The sequence below is a fragment of the Manis javanica genome, chromosome 2 (assembly GCF_040802235.1).
Source record: "Manis javanica isolate MJ-LG chromosome 2, MJ_LKY, whole genome shotgun sequence".
Classification (NCBI taxonomy): domain Eukaryota; kingdom Metazoa; phylum Chordata; class Mammalia; order Pholidota; family Manidae; genus Manis; species Manis javanica.
The window spans coordinates 11,427,315-11,445,416 of NC_133157.1; the positions used below are offsets into that span (position 1 = coordinate 11,427,315).

Here is an 18,102-nt window from a genome sequence, read left to right on the forward strand (position 1 = left end):
AGCCCACCCACCATGAGCGCTGTTCCCAGCCCTGGTGTTCTTTGCCCCTGGACGGCTGCCTGGGCTAGTTCCCAGACCATCTGGCAGCTGTCTCCTCTCTTCTCCTGTGCTGCATTCTACTTACCTCCCTGTGTGGTTTGCAACAAAATGAGCAAAAAGCAGCCCACCTCTACCTGGCCCTCCTTTTCCCTGGGGAAAAAAGAATCCAGACTAGGGCTCACTTTCTCTGGTTCTTTTGGAAGAGCAGTTTGTGAGATTGCTCCAGGGCAAGGTGACTGGTCAGCTATAGACCAGGCAGCCTTTCTGTGAGCTGCACGGTTGGTCCCCTTCCGCAGATGGTCCTCTGTACTACAATTGGACCCTAGTCAAGTATGAACCAGTAACTGCCTTTGGAGGGATCCCTGGGGCTTGGACAGAGAAGGGATGTGCTGTTGAAGTGTGCTTTTTGTGTACAGTGTCATCCATGTTTTGGTCATTGGCTGTCATCTCCCTGGCTAGGCCATCTTTATTTGCTTACCACAGGAGTCACTGTCACAGCAACCCATTTTTCAGAGCACTGATGCTGGGATCTCACTGCCCCTTTCCAACACGTACCTGGTCTCAGAGGCTGCTCAGCTTTCTAATGTCCTTCATGCCCTTGGAGGCTACATTAAGGAAAATGTGGCCATAATCTGAGCGCTGAAAACCCCTGGAAGGTGGCATCTGAGGAAAGCTCAGCTCAGAATGAGATTGGGTAGAGCTTGGGAAGGGGAGACCATGGACCTAATCAGTTATTTAAAGAGTTATGTGTGCTGGTTGCATGTGGCTCCGGAAGGGTAAAAACGGTTACAGGAAGCCAGCTGGGCAGTTCAAGCTGAAGTGTCCTCCCAGGAAGCAGACCAGGTTTCTGTGGGAGATGAGGCATGGTGAGAAGTGGCAGTTGGCCTGGAGCCACAGCGCCCATGCAGGGGTGTGGGGCCTAGGGAAGTTTAAGCAAGAAGCCAGCTGTCCAGTTAGTGCAGAGGAAATTCTTCCATGGGCTGTCAGTTTGGACAGCATGCTGAAGTGATTTTACTGGCCATGACCATTTCTCCCATCTTGGGCACAGGGATTTATTGAGAAACATTCACGGTCACCCAGTACTGTTTACCCTAGGCTGTGTGTGGGGGGCGGAGCAGGAACAGCTGGAGAAACGTCAAGATTTCAGCTGAGGCAACTGAGTAGGTTAAAGCACTGACCCCTGTGGGTTCCACAGGGACAGGGGGAGATGCTCGGGGGCTCAGACAGAACCAGGGCATCTTCTATGGCTGGCAGGCTCTCTGGCAGGCCTCCCATTCAGTCCAGGAGACAAACCAGGCAGACTTGCTCTGAGCAGAGTGACATACAGAAGGTTAGAAGGACTCTGGCACAGCGGCAAAGGCTTCCTGCTGAGACTAGACAGGACACTGGAGGTGGCTTCCCAAGGGTGCTGTGGTGTGCAGAGGAGGCATGACCTCAGGGTGGCAGGCAGGCACTTGTTAATGGGGACTGTATGCTCAAGAGGCTGAGGAGGCAGATGGAATGTATAGTTTGGGGCCACTTGGTGACATGCCCTTCAGTGAGTACCATCTTCCTGGCCAGCTGAATGGGGAAGGGCCATGGGCAGGTGGTAGAGGTTGCATGCTATGGATGCCCAGATTGGTGATGGAGACTGAGGGGGACAGCAAAGCGGGGATGGAGAGGCAGGAATGGTGTCTTTTTATAGACCAGGCTCCTCTGGACTGAGTGGGAAGGTGGGCCTGATGGCAGCTGGCCTGGAGCCACAGCACTCATGAGGGGGCGTGGGGCCTGGGGAAGGAAGATGCTGAGAAGTGGTGGGGAGAGTAGCTGCAGCACAGCAAGGGCCCTCTCCTTTGCGCTTGGAAATGGGAACTTATTGGCCCAGGTCTCATGGATGTGAGGTTCTGAGCCCCCATCTTGCACCCTCTGGGTTCACCTCTTTAGGTGATAGGAAGATTTGCAGGCTGCTTACTCAGTACCTTATCATCTCCTCTCCCCAAGGTTCTGCTCTGTAGGGCTTGCCAGTCAAAGGAGTGACAGGTACTAGATGCTCATGCAGAGGCCTACTGCTTTTTAAAAACGAATGTGTTCGTTTCTTTACCTGGGCAAGGGCTGGAACTCATGGGATTCTGCAGAACACGGCCTTGGCCAGAGGGCAGGTGCAGACCTGTTTACAGAGTACTTCGAGGGAAAAATGAGAAATTGTGAGATTCCTAAAGGATTTGCTTTGGGCCTCAGTTTTGTGTGTCAGTCCTGCCAACTCTGGTTCATCCTGGACAGGTGGGCAGGGAGGGTTTCTGCACAGGTACACCAGACATTGATCTCATGAATCTTTTGGGTGGTCAGAGCCCTAAGGTCAGGTGCCTCTAAATGGCCTTTTCTGTTTACCCTAGTGGGCCACACAAATGTCACCTCTCGTGTCACAGTGTGCAAATATATGAGAACACTGTCTTAGACCTGGTGTTGGTGAACTTCTGGAAAGGCCCAGGTTGTCAGCAAGACTCTGGACTCCTTGCTGTGTCAAAGCCCCGCCGCTCCACCACTACAGCACAGGGGCAACCAGAGACGATGCGTGAGCAGACAGGTTTGGTGCGGTCCAACACTCTACTCATAACACACAGGAAATGGGGTCATGTTCTGCAAACCCCTGCTTTAGACTATAGAGATTACTCACCACCCTCTGGCTTAATCATGACTGGAAACTTCCATCTGCTGCTCGGACCTGTCTTCCCAAAGGCTTTGTGAGTACTGAGGATGAAGAAGGGGCAGTCCTTGCCCACAGAGACCTGAGGTTTTAGGTGAGAGGTGGACAGTGACAGAGAACAAAACACACAGCAGGGCTCAGGGAAGTCCAGGGTCATAGGGCCCAGAGGAGAAGAGGACTGGGGGTGTCAGGAGGGCCCTGAGGCGGCAGCTCCAGGGAAGATGCGTGTGAGCTTGTCAGACACTGAGAATGGTGTGAATGTCGGGGCTCAGGAGGGAAAGGAACAAGTACATCTTGGAAATGTCACTCTGGATGTAGAAGGGAAAAATCAGGTCTGTGGTTACAGATGGGATCTTTCAGGTTAGCCTGGACTCTTTTTAGCCAAGGGTTTGGTTATTGTTGGTAACCGAGTGGGGGGAGAGGCCTAGAGCTGGGTGGTTTTCTGGCCGCTGGCTTCAGTGGGCTGGTGAGCACCACACGTTTTTGACATGATAGAGCTTCAGACTTTTTCTGTCTTGTCATCCTAAAGATCACGTAAGACAGCACCACCTGTCTTCAGTTGCTTTTGGTCTTTGCACCTGCGGCCAGGCCTGTGTCCAGCACACAGAGCAAATGATACACTGTCAAGCCTGCGGACTACTGAGGCGAGATGTGCACGTGTGCCAGGCTGAAGCAGACAGCACTCCAGGCCGGACCTGCCCCGAGGGGCTCAGTGGGGTGGTGAAAAAGAAAAAGTGAGGCAGTTACACTATTCCTGTAAACATAGACAGTGCTCTGTGCTTGAAAGCCTGTATTCAGAGGTGGGTGAAGGGAGTTGTTTACTGCACACTGGTGAGGGCCTGACACAGTTACGGCAAATGAAAGCTGGGAGGCGATGTGCACTTCGTGTACAGTGACAGGAGGGACTGGAGAAAGACCTGAGGCCAGCGCCTGCACAGATGCCACTTCACTGAGCTCCCCCAACAGGCCTGTGGGAGCTCAGGGAAGGGGGGAGGCACGTGCCCAAAGCTCCACACAGGCTCCTCCAGCAGAGAGCAGCTTCCATTGGGCCTGTGTCACTCCAGTCCTCTGGGGTCCCAGTCAGGAGGCAAGGCGTCTGGTGCTGTCCTGAGTGGTTGGGCAAGGCAGCAGGCCATTGCTGAGAGCCAAGGACTGGTGCCACCTGGGCCAAGGGAAGCTGTTTTGCCAGGTGAGAACCAGTGAAGGTGTCGGAAGGGAGAGTCACTGAGACCTGTGCCTCTGGGGCACGCTGGCGCCGTTGTTGGTCTTGTCTCTTGCTGCCTGGTCTTGTCTCTCTCGGGGCTGTGGGAGGGCTCTCAGACACCCATAGGCTTGTGATCTCTATAGGTGTTTCTGGACTCACAGGAGGGGAAAGGACAGAGGCGAGCCTGGCTTGGCCATGAAGCCAGAGGGGCCTTCCACCAGGCAGGTGTGGCAGTCACTGCCCTGGCCAGAGGCCCCATGCCCTCTGCCTCATTTTCCTGCCTAGGCCAAGTTCTTTTTTTGACTCCAACCCAAACATTTCTGTTCTAGGAAGCCATGTTCACAGAAAGGAAGGAAGGACAGGGACAACAGGGTGAGACTTGTAATTCAGAAAGTTGCCCTCTTGAGTGTCCAGCTCTCCCCCTTTGCAGGGCCAGCCCTGCTCCTCTCCCTGAGAGCACGGCTCTGGCCACAGGGACGTAGAGTGGGGCCTCTGTGACCTCCAGTACAGTGTCTCACTGGCTCCCTCAGGCTGCAGCCCACACACGAGGTAGGACCTGGGAGTTTAGCCAGGAAACCCTCACTCCCACAGCCTCTTTTCTCACCTGACATGCCAGAGGTGCTGCTGTCGGACCCTGACCGTGACAGCATCTCTTGCTCCAAGGCCCGCTCTGTACGGTCAGGCAGGGACCTCACGGCACCATCCTTTCATGGCGGGGGACACTGTGTGCTGCTCCTCCCCTCAGTCACTTAGTGTGGCTGGCCAGTGCTGGGCCCTGCCATGGCCGAGTGGGAGGTGGCTCAATGACCACTCACTACCACCTCTCCTGGACACAGGAAGGCTTATTTTCAGAAACTAAACAGGGGAGCCAAATTGCAGGCATCCCTAAGGCCCCTGACTAGGGGCCTAACTATGTGTCCCGGGAGTCTAGGGTGGCTTCGGCTGGCTGATGAGCTGTCTCCAACCTCCAGACCGCCTCCCTCCCCAGGGCTTGAGGCAAAGTGAACACTTGGTCACAGGTCTTTGGCCCTCATCTTCTAGTGAGTCCTGAGCCATTTTACTTGAGCAAACTTCATATACTTCAGCCCTTAGCAGTGTTTATCTTGTTTTTCCCTAAGTATCTTAGAAGTCAGGCCTTTCACCTGGGACCCATCTGCTGGCCTGTTGATCTCTGTAAGTGCCTGCTTGGGCCCCAGCCACATCTTAAGACAGAGCTCCTGAAGGAGCCCTCACTAGGGGGAGGGCACTTCCAGGAACAGAGACTGATGGGCCTGGTCTCAAGGGTGCTCTTGGCAGGGCGAGCTGGGGAAGGGGCTGACGAGGGGCCGGGTCTGCCTGCCAGGAAGTGTTCCTGCCTGGAGGGGCTTCCCTTGTGAAGGGGTCAGGTGGCTCTTGCTCAGGCCCAGGTGGGGGGAGGGAGGCACAGGCAGCATGGAGAAGGCTGAGCATAGCCGTGGGTGGAAACCTCTCCCTGCTGCATGGTCGTGCACGTGGCAGTGGACTCCTGGCTGTAGCTTACCCGCACTCTGGTCTGGTGATGGCCAAGGTAGTTTTTAGACATCTACTTAAAATATCTGTATCTACTTACTGTTTTTTTTTCTGAATACACAATTGTAAATAGTATAATTTGCAGTGCAAAGTCCTTGGCAATAACTCTCTGTTGTGTATTATGTTAAACAAAAATACTGGAAAACCACCACCACGGACTTGTCCTCCTTTTCTGGGGCAATGGTAACATGTAGGACTGTGACCGTTGAACCTTCGGTGTGGTAGAAGCAGCAGCCTGCATATGTGGACTGTCACCAGTGCCTCGCCCAGAGAAGCCTGGCCTTCACCCAAAGGGACTCTCTGCCACCCTGACTCCACAGGCAGCACCCACACTGTGGCTCCTACGCACTGTGTTGGACTCTGCCATAGACTGATCCTCCTGTCCGGCTGCTGTGGCCTGTAATGCCCTGACATGTTGCATTTCCCCCATTTGGATGAATAAAAATAAAAGCTTCTGTCTTAAACAGCAATGGGCTGAGTTACTCTGTGCAGAGCCACTTTCCTGGCCCTCATGACTGACTCTCCTGCTCAGTACATGGGACAGCATCTGCCCTTCATGTGAAGGGATGAATCCTAAACCTCAGAAGGTACCACGTGCTTTCACAGACCTCACTATCCTCACATCTGTTTGCGAGGAGGGTGGGCATTACCCAGACATTCCAGATCAGGACACTAGGGTTCCAGAGATGATAAAGGGGCCAGGACAGGCTGCAGCCCACCCCAGTGCTGCCCTCCAGCTATGAGGAGCGGTGTGTGGACAAAGGCACTAGGTGTTTGTTTCACTGGGAACTCAGGGCCCATCTTCTCCCTGCACACTGTCATTTTGGATTCACCACCACTCTTGTACTGACTGCAAGAGCTGACCCACTGCTCCCACTGGCCTGCCTGGGTTTGTTTGCCTGTGACTGGCACAGGGAAGAGCCTGTTCAGCTGAAGCTGGGGGCAGAGGGAGGGAGCACTACTGCTCTTGGACGGGCCCTAGAAGAGGTGGTGGAGGTACCTGGTTGAAATCCAAGGTCTTGCGATCATGGGGCCAAGGCTTTCACCTGTACTTTCCAACCTGGGAAAAATCTCATTCGGGTGTTCTAGTAACTGGAGAGAAACCACCACGAGACGCGTCAAGAGCTTAACAGTAGCTCAGAAGTCTTGAGGGAAGTACTGACCCCACTGCACAGACAAGGAAAACTTGGAAAAGTCAGGTGACTTTGTAGTGAGGCGTGCATCCAAGCTCATAGCCTGGAACCCAGTGTTCTGGCCCCAAATGCCCAGGTGTGCTCTTTGTAGTGGAGTGCTGAGATGATACCCACCTGCTGCCCACAGGGTCATGGGGCGTCAGATGTGGGGTGACGTCCTAGCCGGGTAGCCTGAGCAGGAACCTCTCTATGGGCCCAATTTCTTCACCTATAAGATGGGGGAAGAGTAGAGAACTTAGTGCTGGGACCTCCTGTAGAGAGTGTGGGTGCCTCAGTCATTCTGTATGCCCCTGATCTTTATGCCATCTCCCTTGATCGCTCACTGTCCCCAGATAAATCTTAGGAGATTTGAACCCCAGTGTCAGAATTGGGCAAATCTCTGGACAAGTACTATAATCCTTTAAACCCCTACCAGTCAGATGAAGGTACAGGCTTGCAGAGGCCAAATGACTCCCAGGTCACAAGGGGCCCCTATGTAGACTGGTTGTCACAACTGCTGGGTCAGCTCAGAGCTGGGAGTGCTGTTCTGGGCTTATGTTTAGCTCTCATGGATTTTTCTTTCCATCCTGCCACTAGGACTTGAATTCAGAGCAGACACCTTCTGGGAGGTGCCTTCTCCCCCCTGAGAGTTACTAGTGTTACTGGAAATCAGCTCAGGTTCAAAAGGGTGCCACATGGTCCACGCAGCCTGTGTATTTTCGACCTTGAGAGCAGCCCCAATTAGGCCATCTAACGTGGCCATGGTTAGAACCAGGGTCTGCTTTTCCAGCACAAGCCTCAGGCTCTTTGTTCTTCCTACCAGTTACTTCCTCCACCCACCCACCTTTTTCTCCCACTTCCCTTCACAGCAAGGCTTAAAAATCTTTCTATGCTTCCTCCCCTCCCAACCTCTCACCCCACTGCAGTCTGGCCTCTCTGCTGCACCTCCCCATCTCCCGGGTCCACCCCAGGCACCAGCAACTTCCCAGAACCAAATCCACTGAGCCTCTTCTGGTCCTGCCCAAGATGGGGCCTGCTTGTTGTCTGCAGGTTTAGAGCCTCACAGCCTGCTCCATGTCCACTCTCTCCCCACTTGAATGGCCTCCCATCTGGCCCTTCATCTCTGGACAGGCTTATCCACTCTCCTAGCTTTAGCTTACATGCTAGAGCAGGGGTTCTCCACCAGGTGTGATTTTGCCCCCAGGGAATATTTGGAGACATTTCGGGTGTGATGTAGATGGTGGTGGTATCGAGTACGTGGAGACCAGGGATGTGGCTGCATGGCTACACTGTGCAGGACAGTGTCCCAACACAGGACTACCAAGTGTTGGAGCTCAGAAATCCTATGGTGGAGACACCCCCACAACTCCTACACAGTGGACACCTCCAACTGGTACTTCCCCTGGCCCATCTCAGATCCGCACGCTGAAAGCTGAATTCATCTTCCTAATGTATCTTTCCCTTGACAAGTTTCACTGACCATACAGGAATTTTCTCAAATCTGGCCCTCCCCATTCTGTCACCTCTCGTCACTCTAAATTTCTCTTCCTCCCATCCTTTCTTCTTAAAGGGCAAGACAGGAAACTTCCCAAAGCTTTTTTAATCAAGTTGGCTTAAAACTGCCCAGTAGCTCCCCCACCCCTCAAGCTCCTTGGCCTGGATCTGACTATCCAGTGTCACCTCCCATCGCTCAGCCCCATCAGCCTACAGTGCTATCCACCATTTCTTCCATCTGAATGCTGACCTGGCTTCTTAACTAGGAGAGCCCCCCTAGCTGTCAGTGCAAAAAACTCCGTATCCCCTGCAATTCCATATGGACTCCCTGTTCCCCAGGATCCCACATACCTATTACCACACTTGGCGCTGTGTTGCAATTACTATTTTCAATCTGTCTCGAGGGACGAGGGAATCTCCCCAAGGGCGGGACCCCACCTGAGTTACTTTAGGCCCATGTGCCAAGGGTGACTGATAAACACACTCCTTCTCCTGGGCCAGGGCACAGCTGCAGGGGGTGGGGGGGCAAGATTTCTGTTGAGCCCCTACCCTCCTAAGCACCAGGACCCTCGGGACTGGAAAAGGTTAGAGCAGGCTGACCCTGCTGGAATCTTGTCCTGGTTGCCCAGGAATAAGTGCTCCAGCCTGTGAACAGTAAAGGGATCCCAAGTGTGCCCTGGAGCCCCTGTGCTGGCTTCTGCAGAGCGCCTGCTATGGCGCCGGCCCCTTACTTAGGCACCTGCCCAGCTTCAGTGCAGAGAGAAGACAGGGCAGGGCGACTCACTACCACCTTCCCGGGAAGCCTGCATCCAGGCCCCGCTTCCATTCAAAGGCTGTGTGTGGGGGTGGGGGTCCCAGAGGGCTGGGGAAGCACAGCTCCTCTTCCTGCTGTGGAGAAGGCAAGGTGAGGTGGTGAAGCATGGCGGCAGAGGGGCTGGGAGTTTTCTAAAATATGTGCCTGTCCAGGCCACCACTGTTCTGGGAGTTTTAGCAGAGCATAACGACCCCAGGTGCTCTGGCTGCCTTTCTGTTCTTGGCTGTTTCTTCTTCCCATTCACATATTGGGCCTGAAGTTCCCTCTCCCATTTCTGCCTGGGGAGCTGCTTCGTCTGGCACGTTCTCCCTACATCCTGAGCTCCTGCCCTCACCTACGCACAGCACCTCGCAGGCTCTCTCAGCCCTTCTCAGAGGTGCAGTATTCCCAGCGAAGGCCCAGGACCAGCCTCCCGGAGCACAGACCCCGTGCCTTTGACGCCACGGCCTGGCGCACCCAGGCTGCTCTGACGTGTCTGGATGGAGGGCAAGGTGGCCTGTAACACACACACCTGCTGGATGGCAGAGTGCGGTCTTCCCTGACTGCCTGTGGTGGCAGGTCACATAATGATAAAGCCGGTTTTTACAAAGCAGTGCTGTTTGTACCAAAATATTTAATGAATATGCTGTTAAAATAAAACCAACAAAAGAAATAGTAATACAATTTTACTGGTTTATATTTCAGTTCATAAAGTTGACACACTGAAACTACCCTAGCACAATGTCCACGCACCCAGTTCTGATGGACTTGAACAAGACAGACACAAAGCAGCGGAGGGGATGGTCTGGGGGCAGCGGGTCGCTGCTTGCCACCACCCTCATCATAGACAACCTCAGCAAGCGTTAGGACAGCTGACAGGAAGAGATACAAAGTCACCCGTGTCCTTATATACAAACCAGTGCCTCTTGGAAGAGCTACCCTCACTGCACGCAAGAGATGGTGGAATCATCTGTGGGACGGCCTGTCTGCCAATCACCGTATCAATTCAAAGTCTTAAGGTTTTTTTTTTTTTAATTTTTATGAAGGTACTAATACCTCCGTTTCGATGTTTTAAGTGGGAACCTGCAGCCCATCTCAACAGCAAGGTCTACACTGCTGCTTTGGGAGACCCGGGCCAGTCGGTGTGTGCGTCCTGAACATACTCCCATTTATGTAAACACCCAGCTCAATGTGTTCTCACTTGGATGTCCTATTGTGCGAAAACACTAGGAACCTTGAAGCAAGGGAGCTCTTCACAGCTTTCGTAAGGGCAGGGAGGAGAGCAGAGTCCAAGAACCCGTGAGAGAAACTGTGTCCAAAGAACTACATAAGTAAGTTGTGCAGATCAGCCGTAGCCTGGGATATAAACACTGTCAACTGGGTGTACTGACACTGACACACACACACACACACACACACACACACACACACACACACACACACACGACACATTGAGCAAAATAAGATTTGTCCATATTACACTGACACACACACACACACACACACACACACACACACACACAGACACACACGACACATTGAGCAAAATAAGATTTGTCCACATTAGGATTAATTCAGGGAGGATTAATTCAGGTGTACTGGGAAAGATATTTACACACACACACACACACGACACATTGAGCAAAATAAGATTTGTCCACATTAGGATTAATTCAGTCTCATAGTTGGTGAAGTCAGCTAAGATGTCATTTTGGCAGCTAACGCTGAAAAACAACAGGAACTATGAGAGTTGCATAGAATTGATCAGGAACATGTAAATAACGCCAAACCCAAAACCCGTGCATCATACAGTTTAACAAAACAAGGTGGCTTCAACTACAACCATGAAACCCTCCTATTTAAAACAAAGTGCTTCTCCACGTCTACCTGGAGGACCCTCTGCTGGCACTGAAGTAGATAAGAATTATTTGAGTTACTGATTCCCACCCTTCCCCCCCCCCACCCAATATATATATAGTATGTATATTAAAAAAAAAAGATTAGAGTTTTAGAAAAAAACCAACAGCCTGAAGGATCCCCAAACTCTGACCATGTATCAGCCTTTGGGCTGGGTGACCAGCTTGCCTACCCTTGGAAGAGGCCTGGAAGGTCACACCGACATGGAGAAGTGGTTTTCCAGAATGTGTCCAGAGCACAAGTTGAGCTAGCAGGCCTGTTAGTATCAGTAGTTAGGAGAGCCTTACCCCAAAGGCTGCCTGTTCGTGAGCTCTAGTCCAGTAACCTACCAACATGCTTCTATGGATCTGACTTGGGTACGTTCTGGTCCTGGAACTTGTCACAGAATCACACATCTGGCCAAAGAAGGCAACAAAAGGTGTCATGTTTTCTGAAGGTGTCTGGAGGCAGGAGCTGCTCTCAGCAAGTCTCTTTCCCTTGAACCCCAGTTGCTGTCTTTATGGAGCTCAGTGTTCGGTTAAACCACGTCTTCTTGGCTGCCTGTACCTCGTTTAGGGCAAGGCCTAAATGGTGCTCCAAGTCCTGTAGGAGGAACAACGTACATCAGGATGCTGGGCTCGTAACAATGACACCATCTGCACAGAGCTGACCAAGATGAGAATTCAGCCTAGTTATTCCGACTGGCCTCTGGAAAATCGTCCAGTCTCAGATGGCACAGAAAGACCTGGAATTGCTAAAGCTCTGGGATCTCTCCAAGTTAAGGCCTCGTCTTTCCTTGCCTAGTCTGCTTATTAAGACAGCCTCTTAACTGAATGTCTCCCTCCCGTCCCCCCACTGCACACCAGGCAGACAGAGCCAAAGCTCTAGCTGCACCATTAATTTCCAGCAAGAACCTTCAAAGCCTAGACACACTAGCAAGGCATCTGAGGTGCTTCACAATCTGGGCCACAGACTCTTCCAGCTCGGCGCCCACCTCCACCCCTACTTCCTGAAGCTCATCACTGGGCGGGCCACCTCCCTGCGTGTGGCTGAACATGCTGCTCCCTTCATCAGGATGCTCACTGTTCTTTCTCTCTAGCTGCAATCTGTGTTCATTTTTTGACCACAGGTGCCATGGTGATGCATTTCCTGACTGTCCTAGATCGTCACACAAGCCCTGTCTTAGCTTTGTTACCTCAACACTACAACAGGGCCTGGCAAAGAGTCCAGCGCATGTGTGAGGTGTGGGAGACCAGGGCTAAGTCTTAGTCCTGACCGTGGCTCCTTCCACAAGCAGTGCCGAGCCTCCCTTGCACTCAGTGCGGGTGCTGGTGGGACTAGCCGTGCAGTATAAAGCTGTCATCACCAGCTCCAGTTTCTTCATCAGGAATGGAGGCTTAAATTAGGTAACATGTCTAATGTCACAAAGCTAGTTAGGTGATGGGAGTTGGGACAAAAAGTGTGAATTTATGAAGCCCTCAGACACTGTGCTGAGCCCGTTCCATGCATTATCTTGTTTGATCCTTGAAGGGGACCATCAGATAGGGACCCTCATCACCTCTGTTTGCAGATGAAGAATCTGAAGGGTAAGGCGTTACCGACCACCCCAGGTCAAGGAGCTGGAGCTGGGGCTGCAGCTGTGATTTCAAAGCCTGTGCTTTCTACTCCACCAAAAGGATTCCAAGCTTGATGGGTAACTGTCAGTGTGATAAAGTCCAGTCCTTAGGACAAGATGAATACTAATTAAACATCCTGCTGGTAAATAACAAGTAACAGGCTTTTTCTCATGGAGATTATGGCCAATGTCTATGAGGGGAAAAAAGCCCAAGCCCTTAAACATCATTTCGGGGGTTTCCAGCCCACACCAGACAGTCAAGCCTGCACGTGGGTCTGAGTCCCACTGCACCCAGAGCTGAGGTAGCGCTGTGTCCACTGGGGTCGGGGCCCAGGACTGGGGGCCCAGGGGCTGTGGCTATTACCTGTATCTTACACTCAGCTTCCACCAACTGCAACTTGGTCTGTGCCAGTTCTAGTTCCATCTCTCTCAACTGGTTCTTGAGTGTCTCCTTCTCTTCATCCGTGTCCTCATCTAAAACCTCCTTAGCTGAGCTGGTGCCCTTCACACGCCCCTCTTTGTTGAACAATTCCCGGCAGCGTTCACAGTCATCCACTTTTTGCTGAAATTGAATGTCAGGTGTGAAGAAGCAAAGAGAAACTGGCCCTTTAGGAAGGTGTGAGCATCTCCTTTTTGGGGAGATGAGAGATGGCATCTTGGCTGAGCACTACAGCCTTCTGAGAAACCATGCCCTCTTTGTAAACTCACAGAGAGCCTATTAGAAAAGCCACCTGTAGTATATATCAAAAGCAGTAAAAATATTCTATTGTCTTGATCCAAAAGTCTCACTTCTAGGAATCTTGCCTAAAAAATTGCAGCAGCAGCAGTGAATAAAAATTTATACAAGGAGTATTCATTGCAAAATCAGAGACAGAAAAAAGAGGGGGATAAACTATCCAATAACTGGGAGAGATTAAACATACTGTGCTGCACTTACAGAGGGAAGTGTGCAGCCTCTTAGGTGTTTTTGAGGAATTTTTCATAACATTGTACAATGGTTAAATGCTGGGTGAACAAGGACATAATAATGTATTTATAGCATGGGTACAGATATACACTTTATCTCATCAAGATGCCACTGACAGTAAGAGTTATCATTTAATGTTCCTCGAAGAGAAGATTTTGCCAGTTTTAAACAGAAAGCCATCAGTCATAAAACATGTTCCAGTTTCAGAGATATAAACATGAAAAATATTTGTATCTTAGAATGAATGAAATTTTGTATGTTAAAGTAAACAGAATAAAGACTGAAAGAATATACACCCAAGTGTTAACAATGGTGATACACTGGCATGTAACAAGATTACACGGGTTTTTCTTTTCTTATTCATATTTTGCAAATTTTCTGCAATGCATATTATTAGGTTTAGAATGGAAAATAAATTATATTAAAACTTTGACACTGCTGGTTAAACTCTTATGATGGAGGCCAGGTGTAATCTTGCTCCAAGTAAAACGCTGTTTTGTGCAAACATGAAAAGAGGCCTCTCCCGCATTGCTGTCCACTGAGTTGTGTTAGTAAAGCAAATTTCAGTAAATTATGCAAATAAGTAAAATTTGTCACGTACTCTAAATAGGTACAGCTTAAAGAAAGTTACAAAAGCTTCCAAATTGGCAATAAAACATTTCAAAATTAAAGTCCTCACTGTATTTGGACCCGTTATAGTAGAAGGAACTGATCTAAGGGGCTAGTGTCCCCTTTCTACAGACCATGGCCAGTGACATCACACCATGTGGTCCTGACCTCTGCACCCCGACCTCAAGCAAAATCGATGACTTGCAGGGCTCCTTCATCTCAGTGTGATGCTGAATGACACCAATCAGAAATTTGGGGGCACTTGTATTTTTTGTTGACCAGGTATCCAGAGGAGGATGCTACATAAATCGAGATGCAAGAGGATCTAACTGCCAGAGCTCCTGTGCGTCTCCTCCGCACTCCCTGCCAGAGCCAACAGCCGCAGTATCAGTGGTTGGTTACTGAGCCAGGCCACGACAGGGGCCTGATCAGGGACTTGTCAGCTTCTCTCTTTTGAAATCAAAGTGAACTACCCCCTTGCAAAATCTGTTGTGCTGGGCAGAGCCGTAAAATGAACTATGTGGTATAAATCTCTTGGGTGAAGGCAAACTTACCCGAATTTTCTCAATTTCCACTTTATTAGCTGTCTGCTGCTTCTCCAGTCTTTCACTCAACTGAGAACAAATCTAAGGAAATAAACAGATATGACACCTTCTTGTGCAATGTATCACTTGGCCTTGAGATGAATTCTGTGTGGAAGCTGGACTGTGAGTCAGACAGCACTGAGCAGGCTGCTACCTTGGGGTCAGGGGGAAGGCGGAAGGCGACACACAAGCAGAGGCTCCTCTGGCTATCTCTACATCCATCAGCCTAGGGTGTGCAGGAACCTGCCAGGGCCACACCCACTGGCCCATGGGTTGCAAACACCTGCCATAGTCTGCACGAGATCCCAGACCAATCAGTTATGTTTTTAAAACTTACCAGCCAGGTCAGAGAACTGGGCCTACACCTTAGGACCATATGTGAACATAAGCCCGTAATTCTGAATCTGAGATGCTCCCAAGAACAGTGTGGCTCTCACTCATTAAGTGCCTATCTATATGCTGGGCATGATCTACAACAAACACCATCTCATGGAATCCTTACAACAGTTCCACAAGATAGTGGTTATGGCCACTACTTGACAGCTGAGAATCAGTGGGGTAGTTTGTCCAGTTCAGTAAGGTAACTTGGCAGTGAAAGTTGCAGAGCTGGGAAGCACATGGCGGAGGGGATACACTTCACCCAGGCAAGCAGGGCTTCCAGAGCGCATGGCTCAATTCCGGGGTGCCCGGACCCACCTGCTTGTAGTCACCGATGATAGAACTGTTTTTTCTAATCTCAGATTCTGCCTTGTCGAGTTCCCGTCGACACATTTCTTTTAACTGCACATTGAAAAGAGCAAAGTCAACGTTTTAAGGGAAATATAAAGGAAACTCTGGCACCAGCTGCTTAGTGCTGGGCTTTCCAGGAAGTGCTTGACCCGACTCTGGAAGGTCTCTAGTTCACCTCCCTTCTTCCATCACTCTTGGCAGTACTAACCCTGTTCCTGATGCCAGGAGAGGAAGGACATCAGAACTTCCAAAAAGAGCAAACCCCACCTCAGACTAAGCTTTGGCTCAAGTTCTCCCCTGCCAGTGCGACCCATCCTGTGCACCTGACCTGAGGAGGCTGCACACACCACAGGCCGCAGAGCTAGTCAGAGGCTGCTGCTTCTTCAGTACCTCCCAGGGACAGTGCCCATCACTGTTTGCCTCCGGTGTCCTGCCTGAGACTAGAGTGTTACCAGATGGAGGAGATCCATGGGGATGCAGGGGCTGCCCCAGGGAGCACAGCGCCCAAAGCTATCCAGTGGCTGCAGGTCTGTGACCTGGTGACTGGAGAGCGGGCTCAGGACAAGCCTTCCAGAGTCGGCACTCTGGGGGAGATGTCAGCGGACAGGTCGGGGAAGGGCCAGACACCACGTGATGTCTTCTTCTGTAGAAAGGCTGACCCTCTTGCTGGTCGCACTCAGATTACTGACACATTCCTCCTGCCCCAAGAAAGGATGGGCTTTACCCCACTGCCTACTCCTACGCTTTAACTGTTAAGAGCCATTATGCTTTACCCAGCAAATGAGAAAGGCCTCTGGAGAGAAGCTGAGGGGAGCTGTCCCTTGTGTCCTCTGGCACCCACGGGAAGCCGCGGCGAAGCTCCCGACTGCCATGCGTGAGACACGGGGGGCGTGCGGGAGGGGAGCGCCCCTCACCTGAGCAGACTCTTCTTCCAGCCGTCTTTTCTCTTCCTCTGCATCAATCAACTTCTGTTTGGTCATAAGCAGCTCCTTATTCAGTGCATCTGCCTTTTCCTCTGCCTATAAAATTTAAGAGATGCTGTAACAGAGGAAGAATTGAGAATTGGAAGGGATTTAAATTACCCACCAGAATACCATTTTAAGATGCTACAGAGAGGGAAAAGGGTCCGCCCACAGTCACTGCAAGACTGGACTCCTTCAGAAGTGCCAGGCCCAGCCTCTCCTACAGAGTCAGTGCAGGACAGTGGTCAGGAGCTCGACCTCTGGCATCAGACAGCCTGGTAGTGCCCATCACTCCCTAACCCTGTGCCACTTGGACAGGTCGCGGAGAACCTCTCTGAGATTCAGGCTTTTCCTCTGAGGGGTGAGGTCTGGAGAGGACTCAGCACAGTGTCTACAAGACAGCAACCACTCAAGGAATGGTAGCTGTCATTATCATTAAGAGTAATAATAAACTCTGGTTTTCTTCCTCCAAACTCTCATATGTCCTCTGCTTCACTAATCAAGTTCTACATTTTGCCCTCGCCATCTGACAGAGAAGACCACCCCTCTCCGGGCACTCTCTGTTTATTATCCAAAATAGCTATCCTCCAGCCCAGCTTTTTTTAAAGCATGCAAAGGTCTGGTGGTTAAGTGACAATGATACCCCTGTGCCTGATAAAAAGTCCCTGACACTGAACACTCCAAGGACAGCTGAAGATTTAGTGACTACAGCATGTCAGAAGATGGGCAGAGAAATGGGGTGGAAGCTCTTGGTTACAGAGCACCACACATTAAGGTCTCTGTCCCCTCCTTACATATGGATGGTGGCTTCCCTGCAATTCAACAGCATTCCTGATGTCACCTCACTGAAGTGCTTTCTGCTGCACCACATTTCCTCTGACGGTCTCTCTCATGGGAGAAACGGTTCCAGAGGACTGGGGCCTCAACTGGAGACCTAAGAACAGTAGGACAAGCAAACTCAGAAGGTTGTTAATTCCTGTGAACTGCACATACAGGCAATCAGATGGGGTCGTAGACTTAAGGCCTGTCCTTTCAGGAGGAGTGGCTTATCTCCTCCTCCTCTAGCTCAGACCCCACAGGCAGAGTTAATGACTCGCAAGGAGAGCAAAGTCCTGTTCAAGGTTTTGTTTTATTTTAGTCAGTTGAACAACTATTGCTTCTCTCTTCTCTCCCTTGGACTCAGTAAGAACTTCTGAGCAGGACTTTGGTGCTTACAGCACATACTTATGTTCTCTCAGCTCTGCGTCATACTACGTAGTGATGATCGATACTAGGACTGATTCTAAGATGTACAGGACAGTCAGGCCATGAACTGAGTCTTCCGTCTCAAGACCCTTTCACTGTGGAAAAAAAACTGAACAGAAAATGTGAACTACTGTTTTTGGACACTAAAAATAAACAAGAACCGTGATTCCTGGGAGGAAGAAAACAAACAAGGAGAGTCTGCCACCCTAGGTCTCTGCACAGAGGTACATTCTGAACCAAGGAACAGGGTGAAGGGTTCCAAACAAAGCCCACCTCAAAGAGCCAAGGGGGTGGAGTTAGAGGGTCAGAGATGCTGAGGTGGCTGGAAGCTGTGGGGGCAGAGCTCAGGAGAGGAGAGTTCCAGAATAGCTATTAAGGCAACAGAGATAAAATGAAATCATGAAAATACCCAATTAAACCAAAGAAGAAAGGAAAGACAGAAAAAACAAATACAACTGATAGAGAACAGACAGCAAGGTGGTAGACTTAAATCCACCATATAAATAATTACATTAAATTTAACTGGTCTAAACATGCCAATTAAAAGGATATTATCCAACTG

At 50.7% G+C, this 18,102-nt stretch overlaps 2 protein-coding genes across 26 annotated transcripts in view; one reads left to right on the forward strand and one right to left on the reverse strand.

The window, feature by feature from the left end:
* Positions 1–5,938, forward strand: part of STRBP (spermatid perinuclear RNA binding protein) — a 171,114-nt gene extending 165,176 nt beyond the window's left edge. For 8 of the 9 annotated variants that reach the window (XR_012126349.1, XR_012126350.1, XR_012126352.1 and 5 more), the window contains one exon: positions 2,412–5,938. The gene's annotated coding sequence lies outside the window, so the exon portion shown is untranslated. The remainder of the gene's footprint in view (positions 1–2,411) is intronic. The other variant, XR_012126353.1, reaches the window with a different exon arrangement.
* RABGAP1 (RAB GTPase activating protein 1) overlaps positions 1–18,102 on the reverse strand; it is a 163,144-nt gene that overhangs the window by 3,408 nt on the left and 141,634 nt on the right. For 8 of the 17 annotated variants that reach the window (XM_073224856.1, XM_073224827.1, XM_073224835.1 and 5 more), the window contains 5 exons: positions 16,248–16,352; positions 15,301–15,384; positions 14,575–14,646; positions 12,809–13,006; positions 9,548–11,432 (listed from right to left, as the gene is read on the reverse strand). In XM_073224856.1, coding sequence (XP_073080957.1) covers positions 11,310–11,432; positions 12,809–13,006; positions 14,575–14,646; positions 15,301–15,384; positions 16,248–16,352 — 582 coding nt within the window. In that variant the 3' untranslated portion in view covers positions 9,548–11,309. Of the gene's footprint in view, positions 1–2,119; positions 6,642–6,781; positions 6,876–9,547; positions 11,433–12,808; positions 13,007–14,574; positions 14,647–15,300; positions 15,385–16,247; positions 16,353–18,102 lie in introns of those variants that run through there. The other 9 variants (XM_073224878.1, XM_017675979.3, XR_012126330.1 and 6 more) reach the window with 8 other exon arrangements.